The sequence below is a fragment of the Sciurus carolinensis genome, chromosome 10 (assembly GCF_902686445.1).
Source record: "Sciurus carolinensis chromosome 10, mSciCar1.2, whole genome shotgun sequence".
In the NCBI taxonomy this organism is placed as follows: Eukaryota; Metazoa; Chordata; class Mammalia; order Rodentia; family Sciuridae; genus Sciurus; species Sciurus carolinensis.
In genome coordinates, this window is record NC_062222.1 from 121697943 (window position 1) to 121716883 (window position 18941).

Here is an 18941-nt window from a genome sequence, read left to right on the forward strand (position 1 = left end):
CAGAATAGTCATTTTCTAGTTTTCAGAGTTATTGTTTTGGAGTTGAGGAGGTGGAAGGGTTGAATAGAGAAGAATTATATGTTGACAAGTAATCCAGTCTATTAAGTGTAAAAGAAAATTACAGTCACCTGCTTTAAGGTGTAGTGGCTCCTCCCCCATCCCTCCATTTCTCAGGGTCAAATTTAAGATGGGGGTGGGGGTAGATTAACATGAACTCACTTGGAGGAATAGGGTTTTTATTTTTTTATTACCTTTATTTTATTTATTTAGTTTTATGTGTTGCTGAGGATCAAACTCAGTGTCTCATGTGCTAGGCAAGCGCTCTACCACTGAGCTACAGCCCCAGCCCCTGGGATTTTAATTGAACATTATTTTGAGGAAATGACTGGCTTTAGCTGGGTGTGATGGAGCACACCTGTAATCCCATCAGCTCGGGAGGCTGAGGCAGGAGGATCGCAAGTTCAAAGCCAGCCTCAGCAACTCAGTGAGGCCCTGAGCAATTCAGCGAGACCCTGTTTCTAAATAAAATGTAAAAAAAAAGGGTTGTGGATGTGACTCAGTGGTTAAGCACCACGCCCCTACCCAGGGCTCAATCCCCAGGACCAAATAACTAAATAAATACATAAAAATACATAAAGGCCTGACTCATTTTGGTAGATTTCTTCTCAGCCAGGCTGCAGAGTGAGTAATGTTTGATCATCCCTGCGGGTTTCCAGATTGTCTCCTGAAGCAGCCAGGCCCTCTGCCCCGGGTTCTCTGAAATCTCCCAGTGCCGCTCACGCAGGGCGCCGCTCACGCAGGGCGCCGCTCGGGTTTAGTGTCTGAATACCTGGGAGCGTCCTTCATCTCAGTGCTTTTCAGAGTGAGGCCCACGGACCCGCACAGGCTGCAATCTCATTGTTTCTGGGTTTTGATAAGATGATATAGAAATTGAAGTTGGTGTTCAGAGACTTACAGCAATCTGACAGCATGATTTTGTGTCTTTTGAATCCAACAATAAACATTTGAAGTTTTATCTTGATGTCTTCTTAAATTCGTTTTGCCAGTCATTCATGTTTATTGCATTTTACAAAAGTATCGATCGGTGATGGGTTGGAGGAAGGGATGGGGTCTTCTACCACTGGTGGACTGGGTTCCTCTGGGTTAGCTACTGAGTCAGAGTTGTGGTGAATGTGCGGGGTCTTCCCCTGTGCCCGAGGGACACACGCCCTTACTGATTCAAAAAGGGAAGGCCAGGGGAGCTGCCGACATTTTCATTGTTTATTTTTTGTCCTTTGGCAAGTTGCTGGGGTTACATGGGAAGAATTTCCCCGTCCCCCGTCCTCCCCACTGTTTAGGAGAGGCCTCCGGGGAGGGTAGATTTTGCAGAGGAGGATGCTGAGCTCTTCCTGACCGCGGGTGGCAGCTGGCTCTGGACAGAGCAAGCGCGGGGCTGCTCCTCCCCGGGACGGTCCCTCCTGTCTGGTGGCCTGTCCAGTAGTGAGGGGCCGTGTTTGCTACTGCAAGAAAAGGCCAGTGAGCTTCCGTCTGGGAATGTGCTGGAGTCCCGTGCAGGAGAGGCTGAGGCCGCTGGCCTGTGAGACTCTGTGCTCAGCAGAGAGTGGTGGGTGGGAGGGAAGTGACCGGGAGGTCCGTCAGGTCACCTCTGACTCCTCTGCAGCCTGGAGCCAGCCTGCCCCAGTGACCATGGCCAGTTCCTTCAAATGGAAGCTTGAGGTGTGATGGGCAGGGGGAGATGGAAGCCAGGGGGCCCTTCCCCTGCCTGGAATGTTCCCCCCGGGTGCCCACGAGGCTTGTGCTCTCTCCTTTGCCAAGTCTGGGTTTCGGTGTGGCCTCCTCTACTCCCTCTGTTTGTCTTTGGGGCACTTAATGTGCAACATACTGACTTCGTTTATCCCGATTTAATGTAGCTGATTAGGTGTACGTTGACAAGGGCAGGGTGTTGTCCGTGTTACTCACTGCTCTCTCTCCAGGTCTAACACAGTGCCTGGCGCAGAACGCACACTCGGCGAATCCTTGTCGTGTAAATGAATGAACTAACGAACAGGGAAGGGGCAGGGTCAAAGGCTGTGTCCAGCGAGGCACCTGCTGCATCCACACAGCTGTCCATCAAGTGGTTGTTGGAGCCAATGAAAGACCACCGTCAAGGGCAATAATCATCCTTTAACAAGCACCTACTGTATGCCAAGCACTGGAGCGGGCATCTGTGCCCATTATTTAATTAAGTGACAGATTGTCACAAGAAATGTGTATTCTTAGCTGTTTTACAGGTGAGGACGCTCAAGGGTTAGGATCTCGTGCAGAGTGACCCAGCCCAGTTAGTGGCACAACTGAGATGCGACTCAGTCTCTCTGGTTCCATCCAGAGACGTTTCCACATGCTGGAAACTTCTGAAAACGTTGAAAATGTTCCACACGCTGCAAACGTTGATCACTGTGTCTCTTGGTCCTTTGCTTTTCTACTAGGAAATGGGAAATAATTGTCCTCATCTTTCACTAACTTTTTATCTCTTAACAGAAATCTGGGAAAATTAGAACCAAAGGTATAAGATATGAGTTTTGCAAAATGGGGTGCAAAATTAGATTGGGTTGCTGAGTGATGCTCACCGCTAAGGAGAGGAGCCCCAAGCTGAATCCCGCCGGTAGGGGCAAGGGTGTTTTGCAGCCAAGACTCAGGTCCAGGCCCTGGTTTCGGTTGTTGGCACCCAGTGGACTTGCTGGCCAGGGCCCCTGGGCTGAGGCAGCCTCTGGACCCGGCTTCTTGTCTTCCATTCCAGCAGTATTCATGGAGCAGCTGTGGGTGCTGGGGAGAGGTCAGGAGAGAGAACGAAGTTCCTTGCCCTTCATGGACCTTCTATTTCAGCCAGGAGAGCGAGGCAGGAAATAGACAGGAAGCAACAAACCATGAAGTAAATTATACAGTGTGTTTAAAGATGGCACGAGCTCTGGAAGGCAGGCAGAGGGGAAGGTCACGGTATTCAATTGAATGGTCCAGGTGGCCCCTGTTGGACGGTGACCTCAGAGCGGCGTCCTGAGGTGACAGGGAATGAGCAGGCGGGCAGGGAGGGCAGTCCGGTCCCCGGAGAGAGGACAGGGGCTGGCACCTGCTGAGATGGGGTCAGGCCTGGGAACAGAGGCCAGCGTCGGGGGCAGGGGACCCCGAGGACAGAGGCAGCAGGACACCCTCCCATAACTGCGGAGGAGGAGCCCCTGCGGAGGGGGACCCAGGCGAGGCTTCCCCTTCTTTCCTTCCCGTCCGTCTCTCTCAGCGCCTCACACAGTCCAGCATTCCCCGACGAGTGAGCACTGACGTCTTTGGAGAGGCAGCCACCTCCTCCGGGGTTGGTCTCCCGATGTCTGGATTTACTTTCTTCAGCTCTAATGTGAAGGGACTCTATTCAGCCATCTGTGGTCCCCCACCCAGGTCCTGACTGCAGGCTGGCTCCCTCTCCCCCTTCTGTCTGCAGAACACCTGCCCTATCCGGGCCCTGGGTGGAGCCCCGCATGGAGCCGAGGAGGGGAAAGCACTCTGCCTTTCTCTGGCAGCGTCCTTGCTAAAGTTGAGAAGGAATGTGATCAGCAAGGTGAGAAGTGCAGCAAGCACTTCTCACAAAAAGAATAGTCTCCCGTAGAACGAAATAAGCATGGAATCCTGTAGAAGGAAAGGTCGCCTGAGCGAGGTGGACTGTTGGAAGCTGAGTGGATGGAAGCAGGTAGCCAGCAGGTGGCCAGGAGCTCCAGGGAACCTGGAAGGGAGTGTGGCAGGAGGTGCCTGCTGTCCACAGTCTGGGAAGGGGGACGGAAGCGCACAGAGAGGGCCCCTGGCTGGCAGGGCCTCCCACAGAGGGAGGGATAACGTCACGGAGACCAGGAAATGGAAGTGGGGGTCCTGGCTTTGGTACCACTGGAGCTAGAACAAGGGGACAGGAGGTGGGAATCAGCCCAGGAGACTGGAGAGTTACCTCAGGATCCTGATTTTGGAAGTTGTCCCATGTCATGACCTCTTTGGCTGGCTCCTAAAATCATGATCAAAATTCTGTGTACTTTTAGCAAAGCAAAGCTCATTAACCAAGAAAAAAAAAAAAAAAAAAAAAAACAAACCTATCTGAATCAGAAACTGAAACTTATCAGACCCAAAGTGTAGAATTGGATTGTGTCCATTTTCAAGATGGGCATTTTTCTGATGAGCTCTTAGAAAATTTTTGAACTAGTCACATACAACTGACTCCTGAACCCTCTTCAACTGGGTGCCCTCCGCGAGCCATTCTGGAAACAAAGAACCTCCCCAAAAGGAGGCTCACGGCCGCTTCATCAGCAGGGCTGTGACTCACATGCCAACTCTGTGCCATGTGTGTTTGCTCTATTGGGCTCGGTCGCCAGCATGATTAGGCCCCACAAAGCCCCACATTTTTTCTCTCCTTGTTTCTGATTGTATTTCATGATGCCTTGATATTTCCAGGCTAATCTTGCACAACTATTGAGAGATTCTCAGGACCGAAATAAACATCTGGGAGAAGAAATTAAAGAACTTCAGCAGAGGCTTGGAGAAGTCCAGGGTGACAATAAGGTACTGTGACTGTTGAAAGAGAGCTCTGCAGTGTGGTCTTGCGCTAGAGGTTCACGTATAGCATGTTGGGAAAATGCAATGCAGCAGTGGTTGAAAAATTCGTTTTTAGATTTTGACAATTGCAGTGAAAATTCAGCTTAGCATTTCATATCTTGATTGCACTGCTTTGCGTGTGTGTGTGTGTGTTTCTGGGTTGCTCTAAAACATTGTTACAACCCGGTGTGGAGGTTTCATTATGCTCAGCTTGGTGGTGAAGAGCGTTGCGGTTGCGGGCAAAATAAAACCCAAATGCCGTACTTTCCCCTTCTGTACAAATAATGGATTTGTGGCTCAGATGATTTGGAATTATTCACATTCGGTTTTGAATTTTAAGTAGTCATCCTACTAATTATGTTCACATAACCAATTTATTTTATTGCTAAATTTGGCAATTTGTATGGAACATTGCTCAAAATCCACTGCTTGGTATTAATCAGACTCCCCTGTTGGCAACGTTAATTATAAAATATGAACTCATAAACTCCAAACTCAATGTGTGTGCTCTCTCTTTCTCCCCGCTGAAGCTGTGAACAAAAGTACAATCGGGAAAGGAAAGAAAAACTACTGAAGTTTAATTTTGTCCCCCAGAATAATTTCCTGTTTTGCCAAGATAGATTTATTTTCAACTTCTTGCCAAAGGCGGATTTTGCAACGGAAATGGCGTTGGATTTTGACTCAAAAAAACAAGAAACAAAACCCCAAACAACCTTATATTGCGTGTGTGTGTTCAGGGCAGCTTTCTTGGGGAAATGTTTCCTGGATATTACCAAATTCATTGATAAATGACTGTGACTGTTTTTGCTGGGAGTTGTCGGTTATTGGAAGGTGCCAGTTTGAAAGATGTTCACTTAAAAAAAAATATGACAGAATTGTTAGGGAGAGACCTCTTCTGTAACATGAGATCAGAGAGGACTCTGTACCTTCTGCTGCTTCAAGAGGCCTGATCTGAGGACACATATCAGCTGGGATGCTGCTGTACTTTGGAGATGGTTTGTCCCTCAAAGGTCCATGTGCTGGAAGTTTGGTCTCCAGTGTAGCAGTATTAAAAGGTGCTGGAACCTTTAAAAGGTGGGATTAATAGAAGGTGGTCACTTCATGACCACCCTTAGGAAAGGATTGACACTCATCTCCTGGAGTGGATCAGTTCCCACAAGAGCCACTTGTTACAAAAGAGCAAACTCGACCCCTGCCTGCACAGGCTTCCTCTTGGCCGTGTGAGCTCTTTGCCACACACCACCCGTTCCTCTCTCACACCATCCCACCATGTTGTGATTCAGCCTGTGGGCCCTTACCAGAAACTCTCGAGCCTCCAGAACCTCTTTGTAATGTACCCAATCTCAGCTATTTTGTTACAGTAACAGCAAAACAAAGAACCTTTGTTACATAGCCTTTTCTTTACTCTGCCTTAATTTTTTTTTTTTTTTTAGAAAACCTTTTGGATTTCACATAAATTTGAAAAATTAGGTACTACTATTCTTGGTCATGAGGGTAGAGAGAACACCCGGGAAAGGTTTAATTAACACTGGACAAGCTAATCAGGCCTCATGTGTGGTTTTAGTCATCATTACAAGGATTCAAGGCCTGTAACCTAGGTGTTCGGTCACTAATTAAAGAGCGGACATTCTTAGTCACTTCCTCCAGTGATAACAGCAGGGCAAGCTTTCACAGAGAATGAAGCGTGCATTTGCGTGCCATTTTTTTTTAAGCTCATGAAAACACTGGAGGAATTATGGAGACATCCTAAACCTGCTAGAACCTTTGAACGTGTGATTTTAAGATTCATGGTTCTTGATTGATTTTTGTCCTGTTTCCTTTTTTGGGGTCATTAGCCCTCCTCCAACTTTCCTAAAGACCTTTCTGCCTGATCTTTTGGTCACTTAATCTTTTTGCCTTTTAAGTAAGTGAAATTTTAGGCACTGACATCAGCAACTGATGTTCAAGGAAAGAAAGGAAGGACGTGTTGTGTGTGTGTGCACGTACACTGCATGTGCACATGAATGTGTGCACACTCAGCTCCTTGTGCATAGCCACAGTCGGAATGTCATGATTCGCTTGGGAACTGGGTCTGTATTGCAGTAGCTGGATACATTTATCAACCGTTTTTTTCTCACCCAAGGTTTAGGGTTTAGTGACTCATATCCAGGACCTGTGAAGTCATTTGCCTGCCAGAAGGTGCAGGAGATGTGATGGTGTTCAGCAGACCCCAGTGCCCCCCCACCAACAAGAAAGAAAAGGGAAAGGACTCCGTCTGCATTCTCCTTTGCCTCTGAAGTTCTAGGGCTGGTTGATTTCCAGGCCCTGTGAGTCACAGACCTCCTCCCCCAGCCCGTCCCCAGTCCTCAACGTGAGGCCAGGTTACCCATTTGATGGCGACACCAAGTCAGAGCCCCTAGCCTGCATGGCAGAGAATGGGTTAGCCTTTGGAGGTTGGGTTCTGTAGTTTTTCTTTTTCTCTGATTCATTGTGTTTAGGCTGCTTCAGCCTTTCCATCATCTTCCAGATCTGGCCCAGCTCCTGTCCTGGTGTGCCCAGCCTCCATGATCTGTCCCCTGCAGATTTCTTCAGCCACATCCTTGCCAGGGCTCACCTCATACCTACGCTAATTTCAGCCTGTGTTTTGCTCTCCACTCTCTGCCACAGGACCTTTGAGCCTGCTGTTTGCTCTTCCTAGAAGGCTTTTCTCCTTGACTTCCCCTGCAACATCCTGCTCATCTTTCAGGCCACAGGTCAAGTGTAGCCTTTGCCAGCTCTTCGGTGCCAGTCCTGCGCCTGCCCACGTGCTCTGCTCTGTCCCTCCACTGTACCCATGCAGCACCCCAGCCCTCGGGTCAGCTCTTTGTGGGCTGAGGGCTCACCCTCCATATTGCGGTCCCCCTGGGAATTAGCATTCCTCATTCTCAGTATGCAGACATTGTTTTAAAACCCTTATTGAAGGAAAGGAATGGAATGGAATAGTGAGCGAGAGTCTGAATTCAAGGAACAGAGCAGGGCAAGGAAGGAGCAGCACAGAGGTTCAAGGAAGAGAAAGAAAGAACCCCAGTCCCTGAAGAGCTGCTCCGTTCTGCTCAGCACCCATCGCTCACCTCATGGGGTGAGGAGTCGCTGAGGAATCTGGAAAAGCAGACTGTTTCCCTGAGGAGAAAAACCAGCCCAAGACGTGGGCTCTGGGAAGCCCCTGCAGAGCGCAGGGTCGGCTGCTGAGCCTTGGTGGGCAGAGCCGCGGGCCCTGCTCCCTGCTGGTCAGCTCCGGAGCCCTCCGCACCCCGCTGGGTGCCACTCCCATGCCAGCCAGAAGGGCCGTGGCCTCCCCTCTGAGTGACCATCCAAGTGGAAGCTGTTCGCCTCTGAGTCGCCATTGTAGCCGCTGACCCTGAGCCACATTTTGGGAAGCCCAGATTCTAGTAAAGCCGTGTTTGAGAAACAAGGTGATGGGAAATGACTTGCCTTGGGTGTTTTAGGGTAGACTAATTTCCCATTTGTTCAGCTAGAGCCTTGGCACTCTAAGTGCCATAAAGCATTTATTTCCCAGCAGCCTCTGGAAAGATTCGTCGCCGCCCTGGCTGAGGAGCAGCTCGGCCCCACGTGGGGCCGAGGCGGGGCTTCCTGCGCCAGCGAGGGCATCCCGGTGGCCACCTGCCGTCTCGCTGCCCAGCGCCCGGGGTTCCTCAGACTCCCAGGTCAGCACAAACCCCAGCCCAAGCCAGATGAGAGCGGTGAAGAAGGAACCTACCAGACTCCTGCCCCTCCTCTATAATCACAGGTTTTCAGGGTGGAGGGGGAAAGAGGCGTCTGGGGAAGGGAGCGGTCACAATGCCATCAAGCACCCGGGAAGAACTTTCCAGAGACTGGGTGCCCAGGACTGCCCCGGGTCAGTGTGTGAGGAATGCGGACCAACCACGGGGCTCAGGTCCCAGGAGGACCTGCTTCACCCAGAGGTCTGCCTGCTTCCTCATCTGCCATCGAGAGCAGAGTGGATTCAGGGGACGTGGACCTGGAGGAAGACAGAGGTCTCTGGAATAGAACCAGCAGAGGAGGCGAGCCAGGGAACCCACCCGGGGGCAGCGAGCCTGCTGTGCCTCTCATATTCTGTGGCACAAATACCGAGGCCAAGACGAATATCACTCTACCAAAGTAGGATTCGCTCTCCCAAAGAGCCGCGCCAGCTGCCACCGTGGAGAGGGACAGTGGGACACCGTCCAGGAGGCCCACACCGGGTGCAGACCCAGCTGCACCTGCCATTGTCTGTGTGGCCTTGGCTAAGCCACTTCTCCCTCAGGCCTCGGTTTCCTCGTCTGTAAAATGGCAATAACAACACCTCCCACGGAACGGTCCCCGGGTTTCATCCCGCGAGGCTGGCCAGTGTCCTGGAGCTCAGAGACACCGAGGAGTAAGAGAGATGAGGTCCCCGCTCTCCGGAGCGTGCGTGCTGGCCGGGGGACAGGCGGTGGGAAAAGCAGGCACATGCAGTCATCAGACTCTGGCTGGCGCTGGAGAGGAAAGCCAGTGTGGTCGCGTGGCTGGGCAACGGCAGCGCCCAGCTGGGTAAGTGCTGCTGCCTTTAGCGCCACGCGGGCCCAGGCAGCCTGGAAGCTCCCGCGCGGAGCTCCTGGCGTCACCTGTTGCCAGTGGATTCCGTGTGAGTGCCCGGCGGAGACAGCAGGGGCGAGAAGCCTGGGCCTGGTCACCGGCACCGGCTTGGCCAGCGGCAGGCATGGATGCCTTGGTGCGCTCCTGGCCGCCTCCTGGTGGGCTGTGTGCCTGAGGGGCCCTGTCCGGCCGCAGCTCGGCTCCGGGGGCGGCTGCGGTGGGCTCTCCTGTCTGTCCGCTTTGGTTTTTCTTCCTGTTCGAGATGACGGCATGTCCGTGCAGGACACCAGCAACGGGGAGCGGGAAGCCCAGGCCAGGCCACTGCTCCTGCCAACAGCAGCTTTCCCAGGCCCGGGGCCCCCAGCAGGCGTGGGTCTGGCCATTGCCAGGGGACATTCACCCAGGGCTGTGCCCTTAATAACGAGCTTCCTGTTGCAGGCCAGCGGCCTCGGAGCACCTGTCCTACCCAGCCTTGGCACCGTCCAGTGATAGAGCCCTTCTGTGAACACACCTCTACTGACGGGGGACTTCTGGATGGATTCAGGGACAAACCGATTAAGTCGAAGCCACCAACCAATACAGAGACCACTGAGCCTGCAGGTGACTAATTAAAGTGCACTTCCTTAAAAAAAAGAAAAGCGAAGGTTACCCAGCTGCGGATGTTGGTCCTGATCCTGGATGAGGGACGAAAGCTCTTTGTAAGCTTTATGCTTCAAGGACAGCAGAGATGCCCTGGCTGGCGGGAAACCCGGGTGAAGAGGGCACAGTAATGAAAAGCTCCCACCGTGGGCATTACAGAAGCTGATTGCAAAGACTTGCTGTGAGGGACGGGGCCTCTGCCCGCCAGACCGCCACATCGTGCCCTGACGGGGATCTCGATTATGAACCATAGGCCACGCTCAGCCAGACCAGCAGCGGCCACACGAGCTCAGCGTCCCCTGAAGTTTCACTGCCAGGTGAATCAGATGCACCTGGTCCCCGGCATCACTGAGCCTGTCCTGGTTCAGATGAACTTGTGGCCTGAGTGGACCCCGTAGTCAGGAGAGCGTGGTTTCAGCTACTCATCACGTAGACCATGCATCGCAACCACACTTCTTAGCAGATTGGTTTTGAAGGAACTCTGCTCAGGGCTTCTAGCACATGGTATCCAAATCACACACACTCAGATAAAAAGAAGTCCAAGCTGTAAAGCTGCTTGGTGGGGTGATGTAAAAATCGTGGTTCTGGGAGCAACGTGTGCTGAATTATCTGACAGGCGCTTAGGTTCTTCCTAGCTGTGTGCTCTTGGGCCAATTGCTTGATTTCTCTGTGCTTCAGTCATTCTCATCTGTAGAACAGAGATAACAGCCGTACTTAATCTACTGGAGGGTGCTTCCGTTCAGTACAGTCAACATGAACTTTTTTAGGACCAACTGAGTGATCCAGGGATGGACAGTGGACAAGGCCATGAGTCCAGCTCTCGCCGGGCTTCCGTTTTAGCAGGCAGTGAGAAAACAGGCAAGTTGTATTTCACAGGTTCCGGGCATCTCTGATACAGCCAGTGGCATGGTGGAGTCATGATTGACACTTTATTCTTTTCAGAGGTTTTGAAGTGGGTACGGCTTTATATTGGATGAAACACAATATATGTCAGAGGATAGTAAGTGCTGGGTAGAGAATACAGCTGCCCCCAGGCTTGGGAGTGGCCAGGTGCGCTGGGGATGCTGGTTCCCTGAGTGCCCAGGGAAGGCCTTCTACTCCTGTGTCCTTGGCACAGGGACCTACAGGAAGTGCAGTGGGCTCCTCCAAGGTGCAAAGGCCCTGCGACAGGAGTGAGCTTGGGGTGTGAGGCACAGCAGGGGGGAGTGTCCCTTTGAGAGGGTTAAGTTAGCAAAGTTATAAGAAGCACGTGACACAGAGCTTGTTCTATAGGAGGAGCTGCTATGCAAGGACTGGTGCAGTGGTTGTGGAGAAGGGCAGCACAGCATGGGCGCCGGAGCCCTCAGCTGCAGGCCCCACTCCGCCTCTGCCATTTGGAAATCGGCAACCGAGGGAAGTTACTTTGTCTCTCTGTGCTTCAGTTTCTCGCCTGGAAGGGGAAACAGTAACCACCGGCTAGGTGTCTTGTGGACTTAGGTGGTTGCAGGTGTCAGCACCGAGGACAGCGCGGGGCACCCAATGCTGGTGCAGGGCGAGCAGAGACCGAGACCTCCAGGAGACCCGGCCTCCCAGCCCTCGCCGGCCTCCGAGCGCATCTGGGAAGCACCGCGGGAGGGGCGCGCTGATCTCGGGACACACGAGGCCCGGGGTCAGCAGAGGATTCAGTGCATGCGACAGCGGGCTCGGCCACCGCGGGGCCCACGGGGAGCAGGGCACAAACAGGAGGGTTCGGACACTTGGTCACCTGAGTGAGAGGACAGAGGTATTCGGGCAGAGGAAGCGCCCAGGCCCGGAGGCAGGCCAGCGTGGCCGAGTGCAGACGCAGGAAGGCGGGTGGCGTCCTTCTCTTCAGCCTGGCGGGGACATCAGTGTTCCCTCTGCGTGGAAAGCCACCGGGGGTGTGCACCTGCGTGAGGAGCCGGTGGCCTTGCTTCTCGGCCGGGAGCTCCTGAACTGGAGACCTTGACAAGCGCGCTAAGGGGCCTGCAGGGGGAGGGCGAGCGGGCCCAGCTCGGGACTGGAATACCAGGGGAGTCTAGGAATTGGCTTTCTACCCTCAGGGTCCAATTTTATTGAGAGTATTTTTGGAAACTGAGGGGCCAGCTGGAGAGGATATGGAGGAAACCAGCAGGAAACACACAGAATGGAGGGGCAGGCCTTGCTGATGACGTTGCTGCGCTCCATGAATGTTTAATAATCGCCTTTCGGTGTGACCTCTCCCCGGGTGTGCAAGGACTAGGGGCAAAGAAGGACTGGCATCCACTTCCTGTTCGTAGTTCTTTCATCTGACTTTCCAATAGCCCTGGGAAATAATAGCCACTGTGTCGGATTGTAACCATACCAACTATAACTCGGGATGGCACTTCTAAAGCTCTGTCGAGAGTTACGTGAACAGTGACCATTGCACTATATCTTCATATAGTAGGAATGGAAACCCCTGGAGCGGGAGATGTGCAGTGCTCAACCTGGATAACCGTACACAACTGTCCTATCTACAAGATATCTTTTATCCTTACTTTTTAAAAAGCCAGCAAGTCAAGTCACATGTGGTTTAGAAAGTTAGATAGCTTGCCAAGAGCACACAGGTAGGAGTAGCAGAAAATGATCTGAACATAGATAATATCCAGAGAATAGCTGTTCCGGCACTTGGCTGCCTCTATCAGGTAGAATGGATTCAGGTGAAAGAAAACAAGATGAGGTGGAGCAGGTTGAGGGCTATAAGAGACAAAGCCTGAGAGGAGATCAAAGAAGGAAGCAAGTCTTTCTAGCTCGCAGGCCTGGGGCGCGCCCCTGGAGAACGAGTTTGCGCAGGCCTGGGGCAGCTGGGGAAGGGCACATTGTGCGGTGGCCATATCCCTCCGCCACAGCCAGCTGCAGCTGTGGCTGCTCCTCCAGTGGGTGACTCGCGCCGTAATTCATTCATAAACTTTTATTTCTTTCTAAATCATCAAACGGAGGCATCTATTGGTGGCGATGCGGGTGCTGCACAGGGCACGCATCCACCTGTGGGCTGGCACAGGGAAGCTGGCGGTGGCACCGACAGCCCTGTTTGAGGGAGTGAAGTGCCCTGAGCAGTCGCTTCCTGACATTTTCCAAGAGGGTTGGGAATCAGCCCCAGTTGCCTGCACTGCAGATCAGGCCGCCCGGCTACCTCGTAGAGCTCCCGATCTGAACACTAATCACGAGAGCAGCTGACGTTTATGAAGCACTTCTGTGCTCCAGGGGTGGCACCGAGTATCGCAGAGAAGAGGCACCTTCTCTCAACAGGGGCAGGGGCTGAAATCAGCCCGGAACAGGCAGAAATTGGTGTCTAGCCCACTTTCTCCTTGATCTTCCCTTAAAATTGTCCGGGAATTCAGGGCACATTGTACTCCTGCTCCTGAATTGTACTGTTATAAAAATTATAAACAGCGTGATGTGGCATAAATGTATCCATATACGTAATATTTGTACATTTCATAAGCAAATGGGTAGTTACTTTTCTGCCTCACTCCCAGGCTGGAACATTGGCCAGAGGAAGGTCACCCACGTTTTAACATTATTTCCTTCTCTTCCCTCTCTCTTCCTCCTCTTTGCTGCTAAAACATGTATTTGAGCCCCCTAAGTAGATGCCCATCGGATATACCTCTCCTGCTTCATGCCTCAGAGGACTGCCCCACGGCTGAGCTGTTACCCATGAGGAGCCAGAAGCCCGGAGACATTGAGATAAGTTCTCCATGTGGCTCAGCTCACAGTCTGTGGAGCCAGGACAGGAGCCCAAGGCAGCCCATTCCAGAGCCCAAGGCTGTCCACTGGGGGTGGGAGGCTGGAGGACCTCCCAGGACTCAGCCATTCCTATGGCCTCACCTCCTCAGGCTCCTTCAGCTCCCCGCACTTGAATTTCTGACTCAACTCATGATCCAGCCATTACCAACTCGGTCTCACTTCCAAAAAAACGAGTGTTTCCACCGGCGCAGCCCTGCAAGTCAACAGTGGCAGTTGTATGCACATTAAACACCAAATGATTGTTAACATATTTATTGAAGCTTAACAGGCATCCGATATATAAAAGATGACTCTCTTATATGGCTGTCAGACCTCAATAAACATGTTTAATAATTAATTGGCAGTAAGCAAACATAATTGTGTGATTCTAAATTAAGCGTTCAGTGAAGCATACCGTGCACGGAAGCCGCAGTGGTGTTTATTGCCTCAAGCTCGGGCTCAGCCTGCTTTTCACGTCGCAAGAGGGACACCCGCTTTCAAGGACACGTCCAGGCGCCGTGCCTCGGGCGGGCGGGCTCAGCGCTGCTCCTCCCACCGGACCCTCCATGGGACAGCTGGTTCCGATTCATCTGGCTGTCTGTCCTTCTGTACGTTCACTTTCGGGGTTCTCACATCCTGAGCCAAGAATTTAGTGGCATGAAAGATGCCCCCCATCTCTCCTTTCAGTCGAATTAGCCAGTGCGGGGAAGTCACTGCAGACTCTGGACTGGCCAGTACTGGGCCAGCGCTCCCAGGGAGGCAGGTGCCTCAGGTCTCAGCGTTGTGTCCGCTGGGGGTCACTCACCACCTTGTTGGTGTGCCGTCTGTGGTTAGTTCATTCGCAGACGCTCGTGGGTCCCACGGAGCTGTGACGGTGCCTGAAGCAGGATCACTGAACCCATGTGCACACCACAGCCTTCCTTCTGGCACCCAGGGACACAAGCCATCATGTCGGCCCCACGTGGGGCCATCTTAAGGCAACCCTTGCACACTGTTGGAATGTAAATTAGGACTGTCACTGTGGACTGTGGCATGTCCTAGAAATGAAAATGAAATACCATAAGATCCAGGAATCCCACTCCTGGGTGTGTCATATCAAAGGGAATGAAGTCAGTGTGTGTGAGAGACAGGGCACACCCTCTGTGTCCATTCATAATAGCCAAGATGGGGAACCAACCCAAGTGTCCACCAGCAGCTGCATGGATAAGGGAAATGAGAGTGTGCACGGGCACACGCCCCCCCCCCCACACACAATGAAATACTATTCAGCCTTCAAAAAGATGATGTTCTATCATTTGTGACAATACAGATGAATCTAGAAGACAGACCAAGCACAGGACAAACACTTAAGGATTTTACTCATATCTAGAATCTAAAAATGGTCTCTTAGAAGTAGAGAGTAGAACGGTGATTTTTAGAGGCTGAGGAGAAGGGGAGGGTGGTCAACAGGTACAGGTGGCAGTTGGATAGGGGGAATAAGTCCCCATGTTCTGTTGTGCAGTAGGAGGAGTACAGTTAGCAAGAACCCACTGTTTATTTCAAAATAGTTAGAATATTTTGAATGTTCTCTCCACAAGGAAGTGGTAAGCGTTTGGGGCGGTGGACATGCTAATTGCCCGGATGTGGCCAATACCCCATGTTTACATGCGTCGAAGCAGCGCGTTGTGCCCACAAATCCGCACAGCACACGTCAAAAAACCCCAGCAGGATCACATGCACAAAAAACCTTGGCGCTAACTGGACCACGGAAAGTCCCCTGGTCTCCAGTTGGTGAGCTGAACCGCGGAAGGTGGCCTCATGTGATCTGTGCAGGGCGCACGCTGGGAACTGTGTGCTCACCACTTCGCGCATGCCCCACAATAACCTCGAAAAGCCCCAAATGTTGATTTGCGGTTTAAAGTAAGGCTGATTGGGAAGGCAGGTTCACAAATCCAGAAGCCGGAGCCACGAACAGCAAGGAGGGATGGTGCGCAGAACCCGCGCTGCGCAACCACTGGCCCGGCTCGCGCGCACTAGCCCCGGGGGCGCCGCAGCTCCTGGCACCCAACAAGTATTTGTTGAATTCAATAGAGTGGTTTTCAAACAAGGACCCACGCTAAATGTCATCGGAAAACGCTCGTTCCTCTCCTTCACTCGTCACTTCTTTCCAAGTTCATTGCTGCCGTTTGCTGATTCAGTTTCCTTCGTATCCTACCTCGGCTTAAATGAGCTTCCTATCTCACCTGCCCTGCATCCTTCAGAGACTTTGAAAACTAAGACGTTGTCTCCATCAATCTCTTAAGATTCATGCAGCAGCAAGGAAGAGCAGGCTCCAGCAGGCTGTCCCAGCCAGCTCACATCCGAGTGACAGTGAAGACTGTCCCCAGGACCTCCTCCATGGATAAAGACCATCCGTGTGTACCTGCAGGGAGAAGTGGACTCAGGCCTAAAAGCTCCCTCCCAGAAGCATCAGGAAGCACTGCTTCAACTGCAAACTCTTTTCAGTGCGTTGTTTGGCACTGTGATGGGCCAGTTACAGCGACTCTGGGCTGTCCTACTGGGGGCTCCCATAATTCCCATCATGACCTTACAGGGAAGGTCTGGCGCTGCAGGAGGGTCTTGGCTGCAGAGTCTGGAGAAGCTATGGTTCTGCTGAGGTCCCTTGGAAAATGATGTTTTTGAAGACTGGAATTTTCTTCTTAGAGATTTTCAGACCTATAAATAAAATTAAATTTGTGCTTATCATTTAAAAAATTTGAAAACAAAGAAAGGACAGACAGCAGTCTTACTATCCCCTAAACAGACCATTTTAACATTTTGAAGTACCTGGTCTTTCCTTCTCTCATGCTCGAGTTCTTGGTATGGTCCAAGCACACTGCGTAGGAGGGCCTGTGCCCTCTTTCCCCACTCTGCCTGGCATGGCGAGGGCACTGCCTGGCATGACCGCAGCGGTGGAGCCCTGGTTTCAGACAGCTGCACGCCTGCCTGTGGAGGGGGGGCACTACCTCCGCTAACCCTTCTGCTGTCGGGCACTGTGTCCAGCTTTCTGTCCCTCTAAACAGCAGTGCCATCTGATCTGCTTCGTCTTCCTTCCTAAAGCCAGTCCGTCTCTGGGGTTATTCTTAGCCCAGATTGTCAGAAGCAGGGTTACTGGATCATTGGGTAGGGGCGTTTTTAGGGCTCTTGATGGCGTGCCTGGTGGTTACGAGCATGGAGCGTGCCCATCTCGGCAGATCCTCACCAGCATGGGTTCATCACTTTTGAATCTTTGCTGATTTAAATGAGACCCAGAGTTTGGCTCCTCTTCATGGAAATGCTTCATGGTGCATCCGCCCTCTCCTTCCACGCCAGGCTTTATGCTCTGCGCATGCGTGGAGAAATTTTAAAATTCACCATATTGATGGACATGCAGCTGTCTTTTCCCCCACTGTTTCTTGAAGCAGTATTTTTTTTTTTTTCAGAAGTTTCATTCTGGTGTCCTTCAGTTTTTATTTGGATTTACTTATTCCTATTCTTTCTGTATCTCCTCTGTCTGTCCGTCTGTCTCTGTCCATCCCCTTCTCGTCCTCCTGGAAATGCAGCTCTTGAGGATGACAATTGCCAAACAAAGGCTCGGGGACGAAGAGATTGGTGTGCGGCACTTTGCAGCCCACGAGCGCGAAGACTTGGTGCAGCAGCTGGAGCGGGCTAAGGAGCAGGTGACTGCTGGCCTCTGGGAGGGCGGGGGATGCGGTGGCACAGGGGGACGTGTACAGGGAAGAGCAGCTGTGCCCCTGGGCCCCAGGGCGTGTGGGGAGGGTGGGCTGCACCCTGATGTTAGATGCCTCTGTTCTGAACACAAGAAACTTTGCCCCTTCCCGGGGTAGACCAAGAGGGGATCAAAATGTGGCAAACTGAACTGAATTTGTAAGTTTCCTCTAACATGCTGAGCAACGCATCTTAGGCAGAATCTCCACAGGTCCAGGGCCCTGGTGAGGGAGCAGCCCTGGGAACCCAGACGGCACTTCCCTCTTACTAATTGGTTCTGAAGAGCAGAGCAAAAGTCCCAGGTCTAGGATGGATTGGGACATTACAGATGGGTGGGACACCAGCAGCTGTGGCCAGTGTCTGGCTCAGCCTCTCCAGTCTGGCGAAGGGCTTGCTGTAGGGTGGGGACCGGGTTCTGCTCGTCCAGGCTGCCCTGCCTCTGCTGTCTCAGGGCCAGTGAGGCCTGCTGGAAGGCAGCCCCTGTTTCTGCCTCTTGTCCCTGGGCCTTGCCTGTGGCTTCACAGCGTGTGGCTAAGAAGCCCAGCGAGGGGGACGTGCTCTCTGGCCACAAAGCCAGGCAAGGCCGTCTGAGGGAGGCACTGGCTGGGTTTCAGATCGAGTCTCTGGAGCATGATCTGCAGGCCTCGGTGGATGAGCTACAGGACGTTAAGGAAGAGCGAGCCTCCTACCAGGACAAGGTGGAGAGGCTCAACCAGGAGCTCAACCACATCCTGGGCGGCCACGAGAACCGCATCATCGACGTGGACGCTCTGTGCATGGAAAACAGGCAAGAGCTGGCCGGGCCGAGCCACGCGGGCTGCTGGCGCTCCTCAGGCAGGGGCCAGCGGGAACCCCCTCAGGCATTTGAGAAAATTGCCTTACAAGTGGAAAGAAAGCCACAACCTCAAAATGATACCAGTGTCACGCACTCGCTGTAAGAGTAAGAAAAGAGGCCGGGACGCCTCCGCCTCTCCTTCCCCACACCCGCCCTGGTTGGCCAGAAGGGGAGGAACCAGCGAGAGCTCCTTGTTATTGCTATCAGGGAGAAGGAGAAGAATAAGAAAATAAATTGAGAAATTCCCTTGGCTGTTTCTTTTCCCCGAGGCGGATGTCAGTGTGCGCGTGTGTCTGACTTCACTGGGCCTGGTGTCGCCTCTTCCTGCTCTTCCTCCCGGTGGGATCATCTTAATGAGAATTATGTGAAAACTGTGTTGCTATCCCTGAGGGGATCTCTGTGAGGCCTGTTTTAAAGTGGGGTGTCTGTGATTTGGGCATGTTTGACCTTGATTGCATCCACTTAGAAAAGGTCACAAACATGCACATTTTTCTCCTCCTCCTTTCCGAGAAGAGAGAGAGCCTTATGTGCAAAAGAGGCCTCAGCTGGCGAGTGGCTTCCCGTTTCCTCGTGTGCTCTGGTGTGTGGGTTTTACGTTGCCCCCAAGCACATCCTGACTGTATATGTCCCTCCCCAGGTACCTTCAAGAGAGGTTGAAGCAACTCCACGAAGAGGTGAACCTCTTGAAGTCCAACATTGCAAAATACAAGGTAGTGAAATCACAATGACGTTCTGGTCCACCTTGACATCTAAACGTCACCCAGTTTGATTTCCCTTTTATGTGTCACAGGCACAGAGTTTTACC

The 18941-nt window shown here is 52.3% G+C and overlaps 1 protein-coding gene across 8 annotated transcripts in view; it reads left to right on the top strand.

The window, feature by feature from the left end:
• Ccdc149 (coiled-coil domain containing 149) overlaps window positions 1–18941 on the top strand; it is a 91031-nt gene that overhangs the window by 41810 nt on the left and 30280 nt on the right. For 7 of the 8 annotated variants that reach the window (XM_047566244.1, XM_047566245.1, XM_047566250.1 and 4 more), the window contains exons 4-7: window positions 4459–4566; window positions 17136–17252; window positions 17916–18088; window positions 18774–18846. In XM_047566244.1, coding sequence (XP_047422200.1) covers window positions 4459–4566; window positions 17136–17252; window positions 17916–18088; window positions 18774–18846 — 471 coding nt within the window. The remainder of the gene's footprint in view (window positions 1–4458; window positions 4567–17135; window positions 17253–17915; window positions 18089–18773; window positions 18847–18941) is intronic. The other variant, XM_047566249.1, reaches the window with a different exon arrangement.